At 42.3% G+C, this 25,792-nt stretch overlaps 1 protein-coding gene across 1 annotated transcript in view; it reads left to right on the top strand.

Moving 5' to 3' along the window:
• The first annotated feature begins 11,909 nt into the window (after positions 1-11,909).
• The window catches only part of EDN3 (endothelin 3), a 57,368-nt gene continuing 43,485 nt past the window's right edge, over positions 11,910-25,792 (top strand). Inside the window, exons 1-2 of the mRNA XM_042464042.1 lie at positions 11,910-12,370; positions 17,990-18,269. Coding sequence (XP_042319976.1) covers positions 12,319-12,370; positions 17,990-18,269 — 332 coding nt within the window. The 5' untranslated portion in view covers positions 11,910-12,318. The remainder of the gene's footprint in view (positions 12,371-17,989; positions 18,270-25,792) is intronic.

The raw sequence follows: 25,792 nt of genomic DNA, 5'->3' as shown, positions 1-25,792 counted from the left end.
ATTTTTTCAGGGAAGAACAACATTTGAGCACAGACATTCCTCAGCTAACAAAGCCTTTGACAATGAAGCACCTTTTACAAAGTCTTTTTGCTCCCAACCAGCTTTGTCTCCTATGTCCATGTGGACATTGTTTAGCAGCATCAGCATTGGGAGGATGGTGCAGGAGGGCTAGAGAATGACATGCTTTTAAAGCTAGGTTGCAGCCGTGTGTGTACAGTATTCAATGCAATAAAGCTCGAGACTGGAAAAGAATGGGATTGTATGCTATCTGATCCTTTGGTAGCTGCCCACAGCAGGAAAGCAAAAGAACAGCTGCCTTCAGAATCCCTCATTGAGTATGTGTAATACAGAGAAAAAAGGAGAAAAAAGACAAGTCTTCCTCATCAGCTATTCCAACATGTTATAAAAACATAGATCTATAAGTATGGTTGTTGTTGTTGTTGCTGGTGGTGTGTATGTGTTCAAGTCATTTCCAAGTTATGGTGACCCTATCATGGGGTTTTCTTGGCAAGATTTGTGCAGAGGAGGTTTGCCATTGCCTTCCCCTCAGGCTGAGAGTTTGTGACTTACTACCCAAGGTCACACAGTGGACTTCTTGGCTGAGCTGGGAATCGAACCCTGGTCTCCAGAGTCATAGTCCAACACTCAAAGCACTATGCCACGCTGGCCCCCCCAAATGGAAATCATAAGAAAAATGGAGGTAGGAGAATGAAAAACTCATCTCTTGGTGCTTTTTGGAAGAAGCCTTCAAATGGTTTCTAGAATGTTCAAAACATTTACTTTACTAAAGCAAGCCTGACCTGACTTGGTTTTTTCATTTCATTATGAGCAGATTGTTGCTTTGAATAAAAAGTCTGGTGAAACATGTTCAACTGCCCTTCTTGTTTATGGTTCAGGAACCTCTCGCTATTCTTTCCAAGTCTCTTCAATTTTCTTTTGAAGAAGTAATGCACAGGAGTAAAATTGCAGCAGAGGCGGGGGTTGGTGGGGAAGCAATGGATATAGGCATATTTATACTTTGAAAAACTAACAGATTTAGTTTGAGAAAAACATTTGTGATTCTGACTACCAATGAATGTATGGTTTACATGGCTAGATACAACTGGAAGCCCAAATTTTGCACTGTAAGAGAGGGTAGGCTGTTGTCATAACAGAAAAGGCCCCAGTTCTGTTGTGGTCTTTCCTGGTGCAAATAAAGAAACATCTAATCCCTGAACACGTGGAGATGGGGATCACTGTTACTGGGGGATTTAACAGTTCACCACATCAGCTACTAGGAACAACTGTTCATAATGAAATCAAGAAAACACATCACCTATTTGGACATAAGGCTAACCTTTTCTGGGAGCTGTCAAACAACTGATGAAACTCAAGTAAATTAAAAAACAGAAAACTAGATTATTTAATTTTTTTAAAAAAAATCCCTTAAGAAAATTATGCCTGAATAGTTGGAATAGTTGGTTTGGGGTTATTGTTGTTAATGGGGACCCCCCCCCCCAGTTATTTCTAGGTTTTAAAAAAATATTCTGAAGCACAATACTTCCCAAAGGTTAGAAAAGTTACATTTTTGGATATAACTTTCAAAATTCACCAGCTAGCATAGATAGCCATTGACCATTCTGACTGGGGCATTCTGGAAGTTGTGCCCTAAAAAGTAATTTTTCCAAACTCTGAATGCAGTGTTACATTTAGGATCAGTGAAATCAGAGGGCTTGGCATGGCTCCTTCTACAGATAATTGGACTGGGGATACTATGCTATCAACTGAAAAAAATTGCATGACAGTAATAATCTACACAAGCCTTCAACTTCACAATAATCTACACACTTGGGTCTTTTCAGGATGCTCCAAAGGGGGGAGCTAAAGTCTGCTGACCCAAATCACTGAATGCTAGGAGGATTCATAAAAGGAAGCATTTAGTTATTATTAGAATTGCCCTAACCAAGTGCATTTGAATGAATGATGATACGAAAAAATGACATCTCAATCAATTGAACACAAGATTATTTTCAAAGTGGCTCTGATTTTGGAACTTCTGCAACAGGTGGATCTACACTGTAGAAATAATGCAGTTTGACACCATTTTAACTGCCATGGCTTTTGTGAAGCACCAGCACTCTTTGGCAGAGAAGACTAAAAACCTTCTAAAACTACAAATCCCAGTATTCTATAGGTTGGAGCTAGCACACCTAAAATGGTGTCAAACTGTGTTATTTCTACAGTGTAGACACGCCCTCCATTTCTCTGAGTCTTTGATACGCATGCTAACCTAAACCAGAGAGTGGCAAGTTGTGGCATGGCAAGGCTCTTGGACTGCAACTCCAACCAAATGTAGCCAGTATAGCTGATGTTGTGGAATGATATGAGTTGTAGTCTAAGCTGGGGGAGAACATGTGTTGCATATTCATGCCTGTCTAAATCATCATACAGTATTTCAAGTAAGTATGAACTACAATTTTTTCTTTTAGTGACACCACTGATAGATCCTGATTTAGCTTCTGCCCACTTTGATCTAAACAAACTTAACTGCAAATAAACAATTGATGATTCCACCTCTATGATTCTATGATTCTGGGTACAATTCAGCCAAAGTTAACCTCACTGGTTTCAACAGAAAATTTTGCTCACTTTTCTCAAATTACCATGACGTTGGTTCAGCTTCCAGGTGCCAAGCTTTGGCTGAATTATCATTTGCTTGCTTTCTGTTTTGTCCTAACAATATTTTTCCCAAAGGAAAACCAGCATGAAATCCTTGTGCTTCTTAATTTTGTTGTTCCTGTTCGCAAAATATTTGTTATACTCTTTGTTGGATTTACACAGCAGGAACAAACAACATGGTAACAGACAAATGTGGATGGCTTAATCTGACAAAGAAAAAGTGATTGCATGTAGGAGGGGAAATCCCACTGCAATTTTTGCTTCAATCAGTAACACAAATGGAACACACATGCTTCTAACCATTCTCAGGTTGCAGTTGACATCCAACCCCTGGTAAGTGACCTACGATCCATGCCCCTTAAATGACATTTAGAAATCAGCCTTGATTGAAAGCAGTCACAGATTTTTTATATTGAAAAGTGGCTTCATTTACTGGTTGATTCCAGAGATCCCCCACCCGCACCCCCGGCGACGGCCTGCAATCATATACCCACTTATTTAGGATTAAATCCCACTGAACTCAAGGGACCAGACTTTTGAGCTGACATGTGAAGGATTTGTCTGTATAAAGGCTTGCATTATATATCACAAAGGAAATGGCTGGATAAAAGCCTGAACTTTGGATGTTTCATTTTGAACTTTGATTGCTGCTAATGGGGGAAAATGCATTTTATTACTGCTTAGGCTGACTTTGCACTTGGAGCAATTAAGAAGTACTCTTTGTCTCTTAGGTATATGATGAAACATGTGGGGAACATTTATTATTTTATGATTGGTCTTTTCCTTAAGTTTTAAAAAAGAAATCCTGTCCTTTCTCTGTGGAATTCAATTCAGGACAGAAAAGTATTGGTATTCAGCAGTGGAGCATACAATGGCGTTTATCAAATGGGGTTTTTCCAGCTCAGATCCAGGGCGAGTGCGAATCGAGCAATGCGAATTCACGTCATAACGTTAAAGTATTTTCACACCTGGTTCCTTTCAATGGGAGCAATTTTTGCGGGGCTTCCATGGCGCTTCCGAACTGAACCCTTACTGGCTCCTCATTTTGGGGAGTCCGCTAAAAAGTGAGTTGATGGGATTACCATTGAGGCTCGGTTCAAATTCACTGCTGATTGGTCTGGTGTGGAATTCCAATTTGCTTGTGCTCTGGAACACCACCACAAAACCCCCGGGTTGCAAATTTCCCATGATGCCGTGCTGCAATTTTGCCCCATTTGCTTCCGGTGCTCCCCCCTGAATGAATGCATTCACGTTTTAACATGGAGAGGAGACATACTGGCGAGGAAGGGGGAGATTGGGGGGGATAGAGAGAGGGAAAAGAGGGGGCAAAGAGAGAGAGTGGGGTTAGTAAAGTTTCTAAAGGACTCTTTGGGGGTGGGGGGCAGGACGTCCTCCAAAGTGAGGCCAAGGTGGAGGCAGGATTTACTTCCAAGTAGAACTGTAGTTTCTACACTGATTATTCTGCAGTGAAAGAAATTTATTATTATTATTATTAATAATAATTCTTTGACTGCAAAATAATAATAATAATAATAATAATAATAATAATAACAACAACAATTTTGCCAGTGGGTGATACATTCGGATGAAGCAGAGGGCATTCAGAGATAGGTGACATTCCCTATCATTCATGTGAGGCTAGGGATGGAGGGTAGGTCCAGATGACAGATCTGAAGGGAAAGAAACAGGGGGCTGGAGGGAGAGATGGAACTCCCAGAATTCCATAGCCTTGAGCCAAGGACCCCACAACAAACTCGAAGTCCCATTATTATTATTATTATTATTATTATTATTATTATTATTATTATTATTATTTTGAAAATAATAATAATACATTTTATAATAATAATAATAATAATAATAATAATAATAATAATAATAATAATTTAAGTTATTAGTTTGCTGAGGCACCAGAGCTCTCTGGCAGAGAAGGCTCAATGTCTCAGGACACTACAGTTCCCAGAATTCCATAGCACTGAGCCAGAACAGTTAAAGTGGAGTTAAACCAGATTAACTCCTCAGTGTGGATGCAACCTAAGAGAAGGCAACTGTTACAAAAGGAAGGAGAGATGTAAATGAAATAGATGAGGAGAATAACAAGAGGATACATGTCAATGTGGCTGAAATGGATGGGGGCTCTGACACGGAGGAGCCCTTTGAATTTGGCTGCCAGGGATGGGAAACTAGAAGGGAGGAAGAAAGGGGAAACTGTCATTCAGGTGAGGCTAGCATTTGCATGAAAGTGGAGCCAGGCTTCTTTCTTCACCCGGAAGTGCAAAGGTTCAGGATGCTTCCAGAGTCCCACTGAGAATGCGCAAGGGTCCCAATTCGAATTGTTGAACCCCCATGGTATGCACCGGTATGGTAATACAATTTACACTCACTCCGCTTTGCATGAATCCACATTACATGACTTGCCTCGGATTCGATTCCTCCTCAGTTCGGAAGGGTAACAAAAGGGAAACCAGGTGTGATAAACCACTCACGTTATAACATCAATTCGCATCATTCGACCCGTAGTCACCCCTGATCTTAGCTTCAATAACCTCAGTGTGATAAACACTATAGATTCCCAAAGTCTGGCCTTCCAGATGTTTTGGACCTCAGCTCCCAGAATCCCAGAGCATTGCCCAAGATGGCTGAGGCTTCTGGGAGCTGAAGTACAAAACAACTGGAGGACCAGAGTTTGGGAATCACTAGATTATACTGTGCAAACGTGATGTAGGATGATGGCCCACATTTTTGGGCATGAACCTGTGTATTTTGTACAAAATAAAATGGGCATTTACTGGGGTTAGGGAGACAGGACCTCTGTGAAAATGGAAAAAACGCAAATTAAAAAAAACTATTTTTTTTACCTGAGAGAACACCTCTCTAGGAATCCTTAGGCCCTTCAGTGCAACTCTGTGGTCAACATCTGTCAGATGTTGACCATAGAATCATGCCAGAGGACCTACAAATGCCTAGAGAAACATTTTCTTTAGTAGTCTTTAGGTCTTCCAGTACAACTCTGTGGTCAATTTCTGGCAAAGTTGTGCTGGAGGACCTAGAGATTCCAAGAGAGAACATATTAATCAAATCTGCAAATAATCAAATCTGCAAAAATCAAAGCAGCAAACGTGGAAGGCGAACTGCACACATTTTCTACTCAAAAATATGCTTACTACACAGGAAAATCACATGTATTTTTGAGCAAAGGAATGTCCCTGTCCTGAAGTAATGAAGTGCAAAGAATCTTTTCCTCAGTCTGAGACTGCAAACATTAAGTATTCTTCACATCTCTGTTCTGGGCACAACTGGAAGTGCTTTTTATGCTTTTTATAATCCATAAAGCCCATACCCTACAAGACTTATGCAGATTCAACCTAGACAATGAGAAAACTGAAATAGTAAAAGAGTTCCCATACCTTGGGTCAGAATGGGGGCTGCAGTCAAGAAAAAAGAAGAAGACTAGGTATGAAAAGAGCAGAAAAGATCCTAAAATGTAAAGATATACAACTGAGCATGAAAGTTAGTCTTGTACAAGCTATTGTTTTCCCGTGTATGGATGTGAAAGCTGTAAAGTTAAGAAAGAAGATAGGAAGGGAATCAATTTATTTGAGATGTTGTGCTGGAGAAGAGTGCTGAGGATTCCATAGACAGCCAAAAAGACAAACAAATGGGTCCTAGAGCAGATCAGGCCTGAAGTCTCCCTGGAAGCCAAGATGATAAAGGTGAGATTAGATTGTCATACTTTGGTCACATCATGAGAAGGAATGACTCATTGGAAACGATAATAATGCTAGGAAAAGTGGAGGGAAAGAGAAGAATATCACATGCAAGATGGATGGACTCTATGAAGGAGCTCACAGGCAGGAGGTTTGTGTGTGTGTGTGTGTGTGGGGGGGTGGAATCACGCATGTAGGCAAGTCTTTCATTGTGCCAGCTAAAGACTAGCAGGCAAAGACTTTTTAAAATTTAATCAGACATTTACCTTGGTTTTAATGAAAACAAAGCTTCTCTTTATTTTTAAGTGGATCTATTATAAAATGTATTTTTAAACCTCTCATTATTTTTTAACTGGATTTCCCTTTCCTTTTGATGCCATTGTTGTTGGAGATACTTTTAAATGACAAATGTATACATTCCACTGATTTCTATGGGTCTGCTCTAAATATGACTAAGCATAGATTCAACCCTTTAAGCTGCTAGAGATGCTTGTTGTTGTTGTTGTATGCCTTCAAGGAATTTCCAACTTATGGTGGCCCTAAGGTGACCCTTTCATGGGGTTTTCTTGGCAAGATTTGTTTAGAGGAGGTTTGCTATTGCCTTCCCCTGAGGCTGAGAACATGTGACTTACCCAAGGTCACCAGGGGTTTTCATATCAGACAAGGGAAATTGGAAGTATAATCTAATGGCAATCCGAACGCAATCATGGGGTTTAACATTATTGCGTGATAGACTACCACATGCAAATTCGGGCAATGGCATGCTATTTTCAGGCATTGGGAAGCCAGTTCGAATGCAATTCGCATTCACGTAAATTTGCTGAACTAGCGAATTCACGTAAATGTGTTCTGGCCCCACTTTCTTTACATTCAAAATTAAGAGAAATTCCTCACATGTGATAAAGTCCATTGCCAAGTGGGGAACTGAACCCCGGCCTCCAGATTTGTAGCCCAGCACACAAACTTCTATGCCAAGCTGGCTCTCACAACAGCTTAAAATGGCTATTCCTCAAGAACAAGGATCTATAAGTCTATAAGAAACTGGTTTGCCCATATTCTTTTTACTGTGATATGAGCACTTGGGAAAGAGAAGGAGTCTTGGGATCTTTGAAAAAAGGCTATAATAATAATAATAATAATAATAATAATAATAATAATAATGAAGACTCATAGATCTTTTAAATGTTTCATTGGTTGCAATGATGAATTATATCTGGCTATTATCTCCCATGAAGAAGTGATCTCCCTTGAAGGTGCTGACCACTGCAAACCAAAAATGCAGTGAATCAGTGCATTTCTGCTAGTCATCACCATCATTACCATCATCTATTTATTTATATAGTGTACTCATCATGACATTTTATAAGTAAAAGAACAACAAAACAGTTTCCTGACCTCAGGCTTACAATCTAAAAGTAAGTTTATATCACTGTGATATTTAGCAATGCCTTTTTCCTTTGGAACTGGGAAGCGCTCTGAATATTTCCAAACGTAGGGTCTGGCTAGAGGTGTTGGCTTGTGTCTAGACAACTCCAAGAAATAGTAGGCGTTTTTTTAAACAACACACACACATGCACACACACACTTCTTCCAAGCAAAAGGTCTGAAGAATGAAATCTACCAACATAAGATTTATACCGTGTAAATGATTTACCAATCTTGGAAGGCAGTTTATCGTATTATCACTTACAGCCATTCCTCCAAGCTGAAGGAGCCATTCCCATGTCACAGAGCCATGCATGTCTTAGGCACTAAGCCAGATCTTGTGAACTACAAGAGTTATAGTTGCAGTATCTTAGAGGTAGTTCTTCACAAGCTAAAAGAAATGGCCCCATCCTGTTTCAAAACCTACAACATGTGTGGCTGAAACAGGAGGAAAATGGACCCAAGCCGCACTCCAGAGCTTAACACTGGAACAAAAAACATCCTGGTTTACTCTGGTTCAAGATGGAAAGAGTGAAGTATAGTGGGTTGCGTACCCATGGAGAAGCAGACAGAAGCAGGTGCACTGGGCAGGCAAGCCACCAGTGCCATTGCTGGCCATTTTTTTTTGTTCCCTGCCCATGAATTGATCACATAAGTGCACAAGTGGGCAGCTGCACCATCAAATGCTGAAAAACACATCAGTAACCAACAGTATAATAAATTTAATAACATTAACAAACTGGCTGGTCCAACATTAGGCCATGCGGGATGTTACATATTGGGGAGGCTCCATGATTGTGCTTTGCTAGTGTGTCACTGGATGCTGTAGGACAGTCGGTTGATCATGTGATCAAGCAACCAGTTGCGTGGGACATCCAATTGGCTGGCTGCTGGGCAGGAAAGGGAGTGAGTGACACCTGCTAGTGGAGTGTCTGTGTGCTTGTGCGCATGCATTTGCCTTTACAATAGAACAGAAAAATAATAATGGCATGGCTTATAGCCCTGAATGCTGTTATGGTGGGCCATTCTTCGCAGTGGGAGGGGTGTGGTGCAGACTGCATGTCAGACGTCAGATCATTGTGGGAGCCAGTGGTGTGGTCAGTGTGTTCTCCCCATGAATTGGGAAGCCCAAAGGACAGGCCACCTCTCCCTGTGTCTGTGTCCAGACTTAGTTTATCTACAGGTCAGCTGGAAGCATCCATGAACCTATTTTACTTTATTCATTGTTGGACATAAGCTTTGCAATTGCCCAATATTTTGCTCTAAGCTAGAGTGAAACATCCAATTTTTTTTAGCACAGTCTACTGTACAGGTTCATAGTTTCTTCACATTTTAAAAAGAAATCTCCTGTAATTTCTCTCTAATAAAGAAGCAAAAAGGGCATGGTTTCCATCAACGAGAGTTATTTATTTATTTATTTATTTATTTATTTATTTGATTTCTATCCTGCCTTTCTCACCAGAAGGGACCCAAGGTAGCTCATAAATAAACATAGCAGCATAGCACCTGAAGAGTCTTGATGTAAAGCAATGCATTTGTTGCTTGTGTTGAGTTGTACCTGGATATTTTTAAATTGGTGCTGAGATACTGGCTTGCAGCCAAAATAAGGAGGAACTATTGTTGGCAGGCTGCCATGGCACTTTTCAACAGTCCTTTGGGAAGAAACACTAGCAACTGTAATTGGTTCTGAAGACATTTGCAAACAGTTGTATAACAGATTTATGGACTAGAAGATCACCGTGACATAGCCTAGAGGTCATACGTTTGCTTTGACACACAAACAGAGGTTGCTGGTGCTGTGACTGACTCCTGACCTATTCTCCCTACAGCTGAGAAAGGTAGCAGCTGTAGGCTCTCCAGTGTGAGGACATTTAAAAGTGGCCACATTTAGAAGTCTTCACCATCTGTGAGCAAGAACATCATTGAATCACACTGTTTGGAAACAAGACAATTACCTATAAGTAAATGTGCATTAAATGTCCCATTTTCTCTTTCCTCCTTCCACTTGCCCTCTTTGTCTGCAGCTTATTTCATTTGCTGCAAACTGAGTTCAAAGTACAAAAGTAACATGGCAACTTGGAGGCCTCTTACTCATAGCTCACTCACCACAGCTGCCCATAATCTTCAGCAGGTAATTCAGGGGGAATGTGTGGGCCAGAATACCCTGGGAGGGGCAGTGTTTGCATAGCCAAGTGGAGGATTTGTGTAGAGAAGTGGAGGCTGACATGATGGCAGTTCACAGCAGCACCATCATGCCATGCTGGGTCCAAGGAACACCTTTATCAGAGAGAGCCAGAGTAATGTAGTGATTTAAGCATTGCATGAAGACTCTAGAGACCAGGGTTCAAATCCCAGCTTGGCCATGAAACCCACTGAGTGACCTTGGGAAAGTCACATGTTCTCAGCCTCAGAAGATGGCAATGGGAGGCCCCCCCTCAGAAGAAACTTGCCAAGAAAATCCCATGATAAGTTCAATTTATCCAAACGACTTGAAGGCACCCAGCAACCAAAATGGGATTTTGTTACATATTGAGACTCTCCAAAATCCCTTTGCATACTGATGGCCTCCTTGGAGGATGGCATAAGACAACAGAGTAAGATGGCCTCCCTCCAACAAAGGGACGCATCCCTGCATTCCACAATGAAGGAGGCAATGGAAGCAGGGTGACTAGCTGTCCTAACTTCAGAGGAGGATAAGGCACTGCCAAATGCAGAACCTTCAAGAAAAATGGTAGAATCTCCTCCTTTGAGGGTTTTCAAACAGAGGCTGGATGGCTTTGATTCTGCGTCCCTGCGTGGCAGAAGGGAGTTGGGTCGCTCCTGGGGTCTCTTCCATCTCTATGATTCTATGTTGCACATGGCCAAAGAAAAGCCAACCCCCCCCCATAGGAATAGAAATCCATGCTTCTTAGTCATGCTCAAAATGGAGCACATTGTGGGATTCCTCCTCCTGGGCAGAAAGGCTGAAATGGAGGATGGGTCCTGGAAAAGGAGGATGTGGCTTGGTCACCCAGAGAGGTGGCATCCCTAGGGTTAGTATCCCTCGGTGTGGTTAACTCATGGTGCCACCCCCCTGCATTGACCTCCTCTCATTCCGCACCACACAGAATCCTTAGTAATGCTTTTTTGCACTCATGCTGCTCTTAAATCGTAATTCCCATATACCACTGAATGCCATGCTAAAAGCTGTGACATGTGGCCATGTCCTCGAAGAGTTTATTCCCGACATTTTGCCAGCATCTTCAGAGAAATGTATCTACATAGGCACAGTGAAGATTTGGTTCAAATGTGATGTTTGTTAAAGAAAATTGAAAAAAATTGAAAAATTTCAATTTAAAAAAAAATTAAAAATTTGAAATTTGAATTTTTTTTAAAAAAAGGTCCGGGGGCCCCTCCTTTCTCGTCCCTCTGCCCCCATCCCTTAAAGCCTTTGGAAGGGAAGCAGATTAATGCCGGAGCCTGTTTCTGCCCAAAGGGAGGTGGTTGAAGGGCAGTTGTGTCAGTGGTACCCCCTAACAATTATTAATTAACCAATGGGCGCTTTCCCTTTCCTCGATATGCAAATCCCAGGGTGGGGGGAGCCAATCAGTACCAGGACCTGGTGGGGGCTCCTCCTCCTCCTGGGAGCCCCCTTGCTCCCTCTGCCTGGCTGTCTGTCTGTCTGTCTGTCCGGCGGGTGCTGAGCTGGAGAGAGGTGCGAGGGATGGGCAAGGCTGGCTCAGCGGCGGCGGCGGCGGCGGCGGTAGCGGAGCTGGGCGGCCCTCCTTCCCCGGTCACCTGGGCGCCCAGCAGCAGGCGGGGGCCCCAAAGGACCAGGCGGTAGAGGGCTGGGCTGGGCTTCTGCTCGCTTCTCGGCAGAGGCGCCTCTCCGGAGTGAGGAGTAAACAGCCAGAGAGAGAGGCAGAAGCAAGGAAGAAGGAAGGAAGACAGACAGACAGAAGGAAGGAAGGAAGGAAGGAAGGAAGGAAGGAAGGAAAGAAAGAAAGAAAGAAAGAAAGAAAAAGAAGGAAGGAAGGAAGGGAAGAAGGAAAGAAGGAGAAAAAGAGAAGGAAGGAAGGAAAAAAAGAAGGAAGGAAAGAAAGAAAGAAAGAAAGAAAGAGAGAGAGAAAGAAAGAAAAAAGAAGGAAAGAGAAAGAAAGAAGAAAGGAGAGAGAGAAAGGAAGGAAGGAAGGAAGGAAAAAGGAAAGAAGGGAGAAGGAAAGGAAGAAAGAAGAAGGAAAGAAGACTGAACTCTCTCCCTTCCTTTCCAAGCGGGCGATGGCGCTTGCCTGGGGCTGGCATCCTTTTCCCCTCCTCCGGGACTAAACCTGCTGCCGAAGGGGGACCTGGAGGTGGAGGGAGCCGCAGCGAGGAGCCCAGCGCCGCCGGCCCCTTGGCCTTGCCTCGCGGGAGGGAAGGGGACCCAGGGCTGCCCTCCGGATCGAGCCTCCTCCTTGCTTCCCATCCTCTTGTCTTGGAAAAGCCCTCCCTCCAGCCTGCCTTCCTTCCTTCCAGCCAGCCTTCCTTGGCCCTCGGCTTTGCGGAGTTCATGGAGCTGGGATTGCATCTCTTGGTGGGACTGACCATTTTCTCCAGTGCAGGTAAAGAGGAGCAAGAGGAGGATGGGAAGGAGGATGGTGGGGCCAGTGGGATCATTTTTCCTCCTTATTTTGAGAGATGTCCACACTGCAGAGATGATTCGGTTTGGAATCACTTGAACTTGCCATAGCTCACCAAAGGTGCCACAACAAACTACACTTCCCAGAATTCCATAGCCTTAAGCCATGGCAGTTCAAGTGGTCCCAAGCCAAATCATCTCTGCAGTGCAGATGCACCCTATGACAGCTTTCTCTGAAGCCACTCCGTTTCATTCCCCAGCGCCTGGATCCCACAGTTAGTTTCCCTTGAATTCTGTGGAATTGTTCTTGTTGTGTGTCTTCATGCCCTTCCAACTTTAGGGCGAACCTATCATGGCATTTTCTCAGTGGGTTTCTTCAGAGAAGGTCTGCCATGATGGCCATCCTCTGAGGTGGAGAGTGTGCTGCTTTCCACAGCCGAACCAGGATCCGAACTCTGCTCTCCTAGTCCAGCCCTCAAACTGCTGCACCATGCTGACCCTTGGTGTTGTGGGTCTTCAAGTCATTTTGGAGTTATGGCCACTCTAAGGCGGTTTGCTCATGGGGTTTTCTTGACACATTTCTTCAGAGGAAGTTTGCCACTGCCATCCTCTGAGGCTGAGAGAGTGTGACTTGCTCATAGTCGCCTGGCAGGTTTCGTGGACAAGCTTGTGCCGTGGCAGTTCAAGCGGTCCCAAACCAGATTATCTTTGCAGGGCAGATTCAGCCTATGGTAGCTTTCTCTGAAGTGACTCCATTTCATTCCCCGAACCCTGGTCTTCTTGGTCTCCAGAGTCGTAGGCCAGCAGTCAAACCACTATGCCGCCACACTGGTGCTCCCTGGTGAAAGGATTCCTTGGAGTCAACCTGGCATAGTGGTTTGAGCATTGGACTACAGTTGACTCTGGAGACCAGGGTTCAAGTCTCTTCTCGACTATGGGCAATTTTGGGTGAGTCACACTCTCCGCTCCAGAAGACTGAAAGATAGAGTTGCCTTAGGGTCACAATAAGTCAAAACTTATTTGAAGGCACACAACAGTAACACTCTTAGCCCCAGAAAACCCTATGATAGAGTCACCTTAGGGTCACCATAAATTGGAAACAACATGATAGAGTCACTTTAGGGTCACCATAAGTCTGGAACGACTTGAAGGCATATAACCATAACACTCTCAGCCCCAGAAAATCCTGTGATAGAGTAGCCTTACAGTCAGCACAAGTCACCAACAACTTGAGACACAGAGCAATAACAACAGTATTCCTTGCCTAAGACAACCCTGTGAACTTCATGGCTCACCAGAAGTCAATAGGTGACTTGAAGGCGCACACACAGAGTGACATAATCCCCACTAGATTCAATGGGACTAGCTCCTAGACAAGTGAGTACCGTATATGCGGATTTCAACTCAGAGTTTGACATTTGTACCACTTTGGACTACAATGCCCAGAATCCCCCAGTTTGCCTAGCCACTCCATGCAGATGACAAGGTTGGAGTTTTGCCATCTGGGAAAGCTTACACCCAGTCAAACATGCTGGTTTTTAAGATGCCACAAGACTGGTCCAAAAAAGTAACTTTTCCAGGTTCTGATTAAACACACTTTCTTGGGAGTAAGTCCCATTGAACTCAGCGGTGATTATGTCAGCATAAATATTTAAAGTGTGGTGCTGTAAGGCAGTGGTGGGCATAAGGTAGATCGGGATCTAGTGGGTCAAGCGCTGGGCAAAAGGTGAGTTATAAACTAAATAAATAAGTAAATAAAGATGATCTCTTTATTTACTGGATGATCTCTGGTTGGTTTTTGTAGGTTTTTCTGGTTGTGAGGCTGTGTTCTAGAAGAATTTATTTCTGATGTTTTGCCTGCATCTGTGGCTGGCATCTTCCACAACTCTGAAGATGCCAGCCACAGATGCAGGTGAAACGTCAGGAATAAATTCTTCTAGAACATGGCCTCCTCGCAGCCTGAAAAACTCACAAAAACCTATGGATGCTGGCTGTGAAAGCGTTTGACTTCACGATCTCTGGTTGATTTACAGTCGATCCATACTGGTGTCTTATTCCTAGCTAATGACTGCAAAAAGAATCAAATTCAAAACAGCCCCACCCATTTTCTGTAAATTAGATTGCTGAAAAGATATGCTTGGGGAAAATCCAGAAATGGGTTTGTGCACGTGCGAGGAGGACTTCTGAGCTTTGTTCTGGCATACAGGATAGCAGCCCTGCAGGAGAATCCTGTACATGTCACAAAGCCCTGGGCTGAACATACAATGCTCAGAAGAGATCTCTACTTCTTGTTACCATGTTTCCCACTGCCTGCATCTTTACTTTGCATCTGGCTCTTTGGTGGATTGTAGGATGATGATAAAGATGATGACGGTGATGATGATACTACCAAGATTGAAGTCTACCAAGTCTGCCCACCTTTCCTTGTCAGTCTCATTAAAATTGATGGCCCTTATACAACACTAGAAGATTCAGAACTTCTAATGCACTTCAGCAGTGCTGGTAGAATTCAAAGATACAGTATAGCCATGTCAGTCTGTAAAATCAGTATGTAGGGAGATCTTGTAGCACCTTTGAGACTAACATTCAGCAGTGTTGTTACTAATAATGCTATTAGTAATAATACGAGATCAAATGTTTGTACAATTCAAAGATATAGCCGTGTTAGTCTGTAGAATCAGAAGTTGGCAGCATGAGCTTTTGTAGACTAAAGTCTGCTTCCTCAGATGCATTTAGCAGGTCCAAAATGCATCTGATGAAATAGACTTTAGTCAATGGAATTTATCACATGGGGAAATGGGGGGAAAAATCAGGGGTTTAAACAGTGATTATCCCATGAAAACTGCATGATTGAGATTAAGATTTTCACATGACGTCGCGATCATTATCCCGGGAATAACCAGCAACAAATCATTCACGGGGAAATCATTCATGGACAAAGCTCATGCTGCCAACTTCTTACTTTCAGTTAATCTCAAAAGAGCTGCAAGATCTCTCTGCAAACCGTTGTACAGTAAAAACAAAATAAGAACCTCAAAATCTTGACTTCAGACATATAACATCTTAAATTAATATATGTACTTACTCACTCTCACTCTCTCTCTTTAAAAAAGCAAGTTAGTGATAAAATTGTTAACCTAACCTTCTGTGATTGTTATTCCTTTTAAATAAAATCTTTAGAATTTCCTGCAGATCAATGTGACAGTTCCCCGAAAAATAAAAATCCAGGATGTTTTTGAACCATACTGTCATCATGTGTCTTCAGGTCATTTCTGATTTATGCAGACCCTAAGGCGAATCTATCACAGGGCTTTCTGAGGCTGTGGCCCAACATGTCACAAACCCCTCTCCTTTTGCCTTCTTCTTTCCCCTTTGGTATTTGCCTTGAGGTGAAGGCGCAGGCCATTTGGAGTTCATGGAGCTGGGATTGCTTATATTGGTGGGACTTAAAATTTTCTCCAGTGCAGATAAAACAACCACATCATCAACAACAACAACAGAACCCTGGTTTCCAGAGTCATGGTCCAACATGCAATCCAGTGCACCACTCCCACTCTTTATTTTGGTGGAAGTATGCCCAATACCCTAAAGGCACCAGATCTTGACTGATCTTAGAAGCTAAGTAGGATAAGCCCAGGTTAGTACGTGGATGGGTGACTGCCAATGAATATCATGTCCTGTAGGCGATATTTCAGGGGAAAGAAGCAGCAAAACTACTTCTTTCTGAGTATTTCTTGCCTAAGAAAACCCTATAGAATTTACAGGGTCACCATAAGTCAAAAGATGACTTGAAGACACATACACACCAGGCATTTGGGCGGAATTGTGTGTATTCACACTGGAACAGAAGAGAATCCGTTTTCTTATATTGGGGCTGTGATGATTAAGGAATTCTCCAATTCAGATCTAACCTCTATCATGAACTTGTGGAGCCTCCAGTAACAGCAAAAACAGCCTCAGCGTTGGTTAGAATGTGGTGATTTGGTACATTCTCTCTTGCCTCAGATAGCTGAGGATTATCTTTGAAAGCATCTTAAGTGCTTTCAACATATAAAAAAGAACAAAATGGTGCTCAGTAAATGTATTTGGTCTCATACGTGGCCTTCCTGTAGAGTGTAAAGATAGCACCCAGGTGTCAAAGGGGTGCGTGCCAGGGATGTAGCCAAAGGGGGGGTCCTTGAGGTCCAGACCCCCCCTTCCGTTAGATAAAATGAATGGTGCACGCTGCCGCGCCGCCGCACCCAAGCCCCATTGTAATGGTGGCACTTAGTCTGGAACCCCCCTTCCCAAAATCCTGGCTACGTCCTTGTGCCTGCAAAGGAAAAGATGCTGGGTGTTGCTCCACTGATGCCGTTAAAATATGGTTGTAGTTTTCTTGTGTAGACAGACTGTCTCTGATCTCCCTAGAAATCCAGTCCACTAGAGGGATCTGACAGACTAGTAAAATGCAGAGGGTTTTCAGACTCCTCTATTTTACATAGTGTAAAACAGAACATTCCTCCCCCCACTAAGACATTTTCACACTCCATACCTCTGTCTGTTTATTTCTCATTATTCAGGGACCCTTGGAAATGTTTTCTACAGTTTGTGACCTACTAGGGAAAGTTAAATTTCATGCTTCTAGTGGGTAAAAAACAAAATTGGAAGCCAAAAGTCTTCCCAATAAATAAGATTAGGCTTCTTATCATATTTGCCACTTGGGAGAAAATAGTGCTTTTAAGGTGTGGAAAAGTAGAGCAATGTGATAACAGGCCAAAAAAAGTGTTTTTCTAGACTGCCTTAATGTATTTGTATTCTTTTTTGTTTTATCATGTTCCATTTGCTCCAGTCTTCCCTATGTTGATTCTTTGATTAATTACTGCCATAGTGAAATAACAGGTCGACAGGACCTGATTTGTTGTTAGCATAAATGCCTGTGAATGTTGTCATTCTATATGTTAAATGCACACGTGACAATTTATTTTCAAATCAACAGGATCAAATTCAGAGACCTAATAGTTGCGTTAGTCTGGAAAGTGTGTGTGTTGATTCTGATTTATGGTGACCCTAAGATGACTGTATCATGGGGTTTTCTTGGCAAAATTTGTCCAGAGGAGATTTTCCATTGCCTTTCCCTGAGGCAGAGAGCAAATCACTCAGTGGGATTTGTGGCCGAGTGGGATTTGAATCCCAATCTCCACAATTGTAGTCCACACTGGCTCTTATAGTCATTTGAGTTAGTCTGAGAGAATTTCTGAAGAGTGGGGTATAAATACCATAAATAAGTAATAAATAGTCTGGAATATCAGTATGCAAAGGGATCTTGTAGCACTTTTGAGACTAAGTGAAAGAAGTTGTAGCATGAACTTTGCGTAAACTCGCTGTTCCCTTAGATGCAAGTCTGAGACTCAGTCTATGAAAGCTACTGCTACAACTTCTTCCGTTCAGTGTGTTACAAGAGCTGCTTGCATGCTGGGGATCATGAGCTTCAAAGTGTTTGGGGCATACTCCCAAAAGGCAGGTAGTCCATATTTGAATTTCCCTCTAGATGTCCATTTTCAGCAAGCGTGAACACAATTGCCCGTTTCTTAGTGTTATTTCCTTCCCTCTCCTTGACATGTAGGCTTCTTGTTGCCCGTCTCTCAAGCCCTGCTGCCTCTCAGTGGCAACAGCAGCACCAGAGACAGTGGCCTGAGATCGCCTGGGCTCCGGGAGAGAGTCAGCAAAGAAAGCCAGACAACAATGGCAGGAGAGCAGCTTTCAGTCAGCAAGGCCAGCGTGGAGAAAGAGGCTGACCTGGGGGAAGCACATCGCCGACCCAGACGCTGCACTTGCTACACCTACAAGGATAAGGAGTGTGTTTATTACTGCCACTTGGACATCATCTGGATCAACACCCCACAGTGAGTTCAGCGATAAAGTCCTGGGTGGGAAAAGGGGGCAAGTGTCAAGTTTAATGGAGCAGGGGAAGGGGATGGTTCTGTCGACCACCATCAAGAGAAAAATCACACAGCCTCTTTTCAGCTTCAAAAGCACTTTGTCTCTGCATGATTGACATTGTTGTTGCTGTGTGCTTTCAAGTTGTTTCTGATTCATGGTGACTCTAAGGTGGACCTGTCATGGGGTTTTCTTGGCGAGATTTGTTCAGAAGAGGTTCACCACTGCCTTCTTCTGAGATGGACAGCATGTGACTTGCCCATGGTGTGTTTCATGGCCAAGCTAGGAATCGAACCCTGATCTCCAGAGTTGTAGTCCAATACTCAAGTCACTATGCCTCACTAAGGGAATAAAAATGCTAACATGCACCTCTGTCCAAAGAAGTTATAACACAGAGTAGCTAATGCTGGAGGAGAAACATAGTTACAGGGTTTACTTGGGTGCTCTCTGGAGATGGCTGTCTGGCTAGCTGCAGTTGGAAACAAAGTGCTTTCCTAAGTGAACATTTGGGTTACTTGCATGTGAGTTCCACTGGTTATGTGGCCAACAACTATGTGCAGCTGTAATAATAATGATAATAATAATAGGATTTATTTATATCACACCCAATCACTGGGAATACGCGCGGCTTACAACAGTGGGGATAATACAAAGCAATAACAATAAACATAAAAATAATAAAACAATATAACATAGCAATACGTAGTAAATCATCACCATAATAATAATTTCATAACAATTCTATAATAACAAAGGATAACACAAAATATTACATTCAAATCAATAATTATCAAAAGGAAATCTCCATTTCCAACCCCAGGCTGAAATCCACAGGCTAGTGATCTGTGGATCTGAGCATCCACAGATTGCCATGCCCCATATTATTCAGTGGCAGTGCGGCTGCACATACATTGTTGCCCATTGAATAATACATGGTGCCACTGTCTACATTTTTTCCCATCTGCAGAGGGGTGGAACTGAACCCCATGGATGGGAAGGGTCCACTGTATTTGTTTTTTCCTCTTTAACAGATTTTTTTTTGTAAGGAAAAAGATACAAGGAGCAGGAAGAAAATATAAGGGGGTTACAAGTAGAAAACATAATAGTTTCCCTATCCTTCTGTGTAAAATTATTTCAGTGCAGCAGCCTGTCTGCATGGTTAAAGCTGCACTTGAAGCACCCTTGGTTAGATCTAGTGTGACAATTCTCTTGTTATGAATAACAGAATATTGAATGATCAGTTCTTCATTGATCATCCTAACAGTTTCTTAAAACTTATCAGGCATCTTCATTCATGCATTTTAGGAGACAGACCTGTGGATCATGATTAAAATGTTTAAGTAGTAATTTTCTGCAGTTCTGAGCACTACCATAGTGTGGCATGTAGAGTAGCAAAACAGTACGGTAAATACATCTTTCCAGTTACATGACAGATATGAACAGACTTTAGGCTTGTACGGTTAATTTTACTTTTGGCCACAACCCTGGAGTCCACCAGCAGTACCGAATTTGGAACATGACTGCTGGCTTCTTCATAACAATTGCTACTGCTGGTATTGTAATTTGCTTTGTTACTAAATTTTAAAGACATTTTGGGGTCATCCTTTATTTATTCAATTTATTATGGGTGTGGGGACATTTGGCTATTTTTTTTGGTCTTCCGTGAGTGTTTTTCAAAATTTTTTGTATGCCTCCTGAAAGTCCACTCCAAGTGCCTATAACTAATCCTTTAATGCTTTCCCCTCTTGTCTTCACAATTCTCTTGTTGCTTTTTTGAAACTTCCCCCCTCTGTCTTCTCTACTTCTTCTCAACACTTTTTCTGCCTTTCTTAAGACATACAGGCTGCCAATAGTACAAAGCACTGTTGGCAGCTTACCTTAGCAGTGAGAAGGAAGCAACTAGGTCCTCCAGTGTCACCCAACACTTTTTGGTGGGCATAACAGGAACACATGGGAGGAAGCAACAGGGTACTGTGCTGCTTTAAAAACCTTGTTTTTAAATGTTTAACAATAGAGGAAGAAAGTACGACGGTGGTCATGTACATGCTTCATAATAATAATAATAATAATAATAATAATAATAATAAAATTTTATTTATATACCGCTTTTCTATAAATCAAAGCGGTTAACAACATATACATATACAATATAAAAGACCATCAGAATACGAAACATCTTAAACACAAATTACAGCAATAAAACTCACAATGAGTAAAGTGCAAAATGCATTATTTGGGGGCCTTAGAAAACTCCACTGCTAGGTTTTTCTCAAAGAACAACATGTTTATCCCTGTGTTGCCTTCCAAAAGTAATTTGCTGTAAATAATGTTTGTTACAGTAATACATTAATTCCAAGTTCGAAGTAGGAGCCAGCTATAGCTTTGTATCTGGGCTGGCCCAGCCGGCCTTAACTAAAAATTAAAGAAGAAGATGCCTCTGAACTCATGATTTGCGCAGGGATTTGTGATTAGAACCAAATGGAGATGTGTATTTCATTAAAAAAAATCATGTGTGTTGTTGGCTTTTTGAACTTCTGCAAATATTGAATTTCCACCAACCCTGCTGATTCCTTCTTTGTACCTGAAGGGTGCCATTTTGGCTCACCTCTGAGCTTCCGAAACAGAGGGAATGGTGTTGCTGTGGGTAGACCAGTATCAGGTGACTGTTACACAATGCCTTTCACCCTAAGTGAGGAATATAAAAAAATAATGTAGAACATTCTCGGGACTTTTTAACAAACTTCCACCAGTGCTGACTGATGTGTTATATGCCCGTGGGTGGGGAATCTGTCCTGAATTTTATTGTGAACTTTTAAAAATGCTATTCAAAATGCTGAATTGCAAAATAAGTTTAGCACCTTGGTTAGCTCCTTTAAAGTTTGGACTAAAACACAGAACCCACCTGTCACTGGTGCATTTTATACACACACACACACACACACACACACACACACGGGGGTGTATGATACAGCATTTTCCAATAGATCAGTTGGAATCCTGTTACTGAGCTACACAGACATAATGTCAAATTACTCCTGCCAATGTCTTTTCATTATCATTGCAGAAGGAGGTATGTAATACCTCCTTTGTGCATTGATTCTCATGTCCATAGAACCCACCTGTTTTTCCTGACTTCCCAGTGGTCATTTATTGAACAGCTTAGGGTGGGAGCCAGTGTGGTGTAATGGTCTGAGCGTAGAACTAGGACTCTAGAGATCAGGGTTCGATTCCCTACTCAGCTGTAGAAACCCACTAAATGACTGTGGACAAGTCACATGCTCTTAGCCAAACAGTGTCTGGACATAGAGAAGTGGCTGCACTTTTGCCTCACCCTGCAGCCTTGCAATGCCTCTCTCCTTTGTTTCTTACATGCCACCACTCACTTTTCTCACTTTCCCTTCCCCTCCTACTCTGTCTCTTTTTGCCCTTGCATTGCACCTCTCTCTTGTTGCTTGCGCTCTACCACTTGCACCACTGACTCCCTTCCTAATCTCTCCCTCCCCTTACGACATGCATCCTTCTATTACCTACAGGGCTTTCCTCCCAGCATTTTGTGTACAGCAAATTCACAGAAGCGTACCTCCATGTTTTACCTTATATCTTGACTCATATAAGTGCTGGAGATGTACTTTTAAAACAAAAGCTAGGAATCCAAATGAGGTGACAAGCCTAAAATCCAGAAGCCCCCCCCCCCAAATAAAATTAGATACTTTTCCCTGGGTCCCGTAGATCTTACCAGAAGAAGTGGGAATAATTGCTCCCACTGAGGTTTTGCTTTGCCTTTCCCCCTAAGTGTTTTTCTTCCTATCTATGCACAAGTTACTTTGGGACGTGTAGTCTTAGCTTAAGAATGGCATGAGCAATTTGTAGACTGTCCTCTGAGTCCCACTCACCCACCAGAAGTTCCTTTGGTGGCCACAAAGCCCTCACACTTTAAAAATGTTTTCTTAAAAATATTTTTCCTATTGATTTTTGGGTAATTTCACTCTCAAACTAGCCAAATCATAAAAACCAGAGCTTTTACTCTTGGGGCAGTAAAAGAGCTTATGAGTGAGTGGCTGAAGTAGTGTAGTGTAGTGTAGTGTAGTGTAGATGGCACAGTTGCACAGTAGGTTGCATTTTTGGCTTTGCGTTACGATTTAACAGGGCTAATTCACAGTGCTACAGTGTATCCCAAATCCAGAGCATTGTGGTGTAGGTCTTGGTGAGATTAGTGCAGCCCATCATCCATGAATGCTTCTCTGTGTCACCTCTGCAAAATTTGACCATTGGTTAGCTTTGCCCATTGAAGTGAATGTGGGTACTAGAGGTACATATGGTGGAGGCTGGTCCATTAGGGCAAATTGGGTGCTACTCCATCAGGAGCCCTGAAGAGCCCTGGTGGCACAGTGGTTAAATGCCTATACTGCAGTCACTCACTCATAAGCCACAAGGTTGTGAGTTCAATACCAGCCAGGGGCTCAGAGTCGACTCAGCCTGGCATTCTTCTGAGGTTGCTGAAATCGTACCCAGCTTGTTGGGGGCAGTTAGCTTACACGTTGTAAACTACTTAGGGCGTACTTAAGTGCACTGATAAGTGGTATAGAAATGTACTTGCTATTGCTATATTGCTATTACTACTCTTCCTAGCTCAGGCTAGACTCCGCCAGCCAGCTTAGTCTTGTCATCTTCCTCATATATAATCAATCCATCATGTGGGAGTCTGTGGCACACAGATGGAAATCAAGAACGATAGTATGCAGAGTTACTGAACCAGTATATTTATTTATGGGGAATAGAAATGGGACAAACCAGATTTAGTTGACTCCACTTACTGTTTAATTTGGCTTTGTTTTCATTGCTCACCCTGTCCATACCGCACCGATGGGCATCAGTGAACACTGTGCATTTCAGGATGGGCAACCCTATGGAGGGACTAGAAACCATTCTAGTCCATGTAAAACATACAGGCACAATATGGGGGCATGGAAATCATGTAAGGTCCCCTTCCATTCATTTTTACCTGGTTTTGGGGCAAAAAGGGCCTTCGGGAGGCATTTCTGCTATTGCTACTATTACTATTGCTGCTGCTGCTGCTGCTACTATTTATTTCTTACTGTCCTCTTCCCATGGATTAAGGCTGGGAACAACAACATTTAACAGACAAGTTAAAAGATATCAATTAAAACACACATCGATTTAAAAGGACAGATAAGAATGTATACATATTAAAACAATCCACATTTAAAATTCATCATTTAAAATCCACAGTTTAAAAAATAATCTAGATAAGCCTGCCAGAAGAGACTGGTCTTTAACACTCTTTTGAATTTGGACAGTGCATTCAGCTGCCAAATCTCTTCTGGCAGGTCATTCCACAGTCTAGGGATGGCTGAAGAAAAGGTCCTCTGGCTGACTGCTGTCAACCTAGTTTTGGCTGACTGTAGTAAATGTCTTCTAGAGGACCTGAGTGTATGGGGTGGATTATATGGGAGGAGGCAATCCTGTAGGTAACCTGGACCCAAACCATGTAGGGCTTTAAAGCTAATAACCAACATTTTGTACCTTGCCTGGAAACTAATTGGCAGCCAGTGGAGTGGTTTTAATATTGGTGTAATGTGATCACTCCTGGATGTCCCATTAATCAATCTGGCTGCCATGCTTTGAACTAACTGAAGTTTCTGAACTTGGTGCATAGGTAACCCAATGTAAAGCACACCAGCATCTAGAAGTCCTCCAGCTCTTGGTAGGTACTACTACTACTAATGATGATGATGTAAGTTGAGCACCCCAATCCAGAAATCTGAAAATCCCAACAATGTGAAACTTTTTGCTACCAGCTGTTTATTTCTATCATTGAGGAAGTGGCCATGGCGCTCCTGCTCATTCATCTCTCAGATCCTCAGTCTCTCTCCACCCTCGGGTCTCATGCACAACACAAAAGGGCCCAGAGAGAGGCAAAGGAGCAGGGGTGCTTCAGCTGCTGCCTTGAAGGCAGAAGCAAGTGGCTGGGAGTAAAAGGATGCGAGGCTGGAAAGAGACTGAGGATTTGTGAAATGCCGGGAATACAGGAATAATGCGTGGGGCAAAGCCATGCCTTCCAACATTTCACAAATCCTTGTGTCTCTCTTTAGCCTTGCAAATACAGTACAGGTAGATATTATTCTACTTGTGTATTCTTAAATCTGAAAAAGTTCCAAATGCAAAACACTTCTGGTCCCAAGCATTTCGGATAAGGGATACCAATCTATAATAACAATACAATTTGATTTGTATCTCAACTTTTCTGCAAGATTGGGATGCAATCGTTTAAAAAATTACAATTAAAAACATTCAAGTAATCAGCATTAAAACTGAATTAAACTATAACCACATTAAAACATACACTCTATAAGAGGTTTTAAAAAGTTAAACAGTATAATTTAAAACAGTACAGTACTTACAGTCCTTTTGTTAAAAGCCTTCAATTCTGAAAGCCTGTCTGGGAAGAAAATATTTGCTTGTTGCCAAAAGGACAGCAAGAAGGGAGCCATTCTAACCTCCCTAGGGAAGGCGTTCCAAAGTCTAAGGGCAACCACTAAGAAAGCCCTCTCTTGTTTTCCCACCATGTGAGTGGAAGGAAATGGAAATGCCAAACAGCCACATTTGTGGGTGGCACATATGATGAACATGTGTTTTGTTCTTTGGAAGCTGTTCCTAAATAGAAAACTATTAGCTGTAAAACTCCCCCCCCCAAACAACAACAACAACAACCCTGCACTAAGAGTGGGCATTTTAGTTGTCCAAAATCAGACTTTGTTGTATACTCTACACAGAACCAGATCTATAATTGTAGGCATTCTATGGCATTGTTACCTGAACAGTCCAAAATAATTTCTCCAAATTTCAGCTAACAAAACAAACAAAAAACATCTAGGATAAAAAGTGTGCCTATCTGTTCAGTTTTCCCATTGAGATACTTTTTTGGTCTCAACCAGTACAACGTATTAGGGCAAAAACATTTCTCCTCTTTTTTGGTGAAGCATGATGAACTGAAATAAAACTGGCATGTTCTAGTTTTTATTAGGTTGAGCCCTTCCAGGGAAATTGTAATTTCTTTTATACAGGGAAATTAGAATTGTTATCAGTGTCATAAAATAACCCATGATAAAAAGTCATCACCATTGATCCTAATCCTAACCTCAATATAGTGGGCCCTTGGTATCCACTGAGGTTTGTTTCCAGGAGCCCCCCATAGATACCTAAATCTGTGGATGCTCAAGTCCCATTAAATATAATAGCCATTGGCACACTCGTGGCATCCACCTGGTGGCTCAGAAAGAACCCAGTTTTTCCAGGTTCTTTTCATTCCGGAAGGACGCCACATGGTTTGGTGGCTGTGGCGTCTCTCCGGAGGGAAATAGGCCACTGTCAGGCTGCCCTTTTGGGGCGGTCTGTCCTGGGGCATAATTTTGTTTTTTCTTTTTATACTTATGTGGATTAGTTTAAGGATGGGGGATAAGGGGATTTA

The sequence above is a fragment of the Sceloporus undulatus genome, chromosome 4 (genome assembly GCF_019175285.1).
Source record: "Sceloporus undulatus isolate JIND9_A2432 ecotype Alabama chromosome 4, SceUnd_v1.1, whole genome shotgun sequence".
NCBI classification, from domain to species: Eukaryota; Metazoa; Chordata; class Lepidosauria; order Squamata; family Phrynosomatidae; genus Sceloporus; species Sceloporus undulatus.
This window is presented reverse-complemented; position numbering and strand designations above follow the sequence as displayed.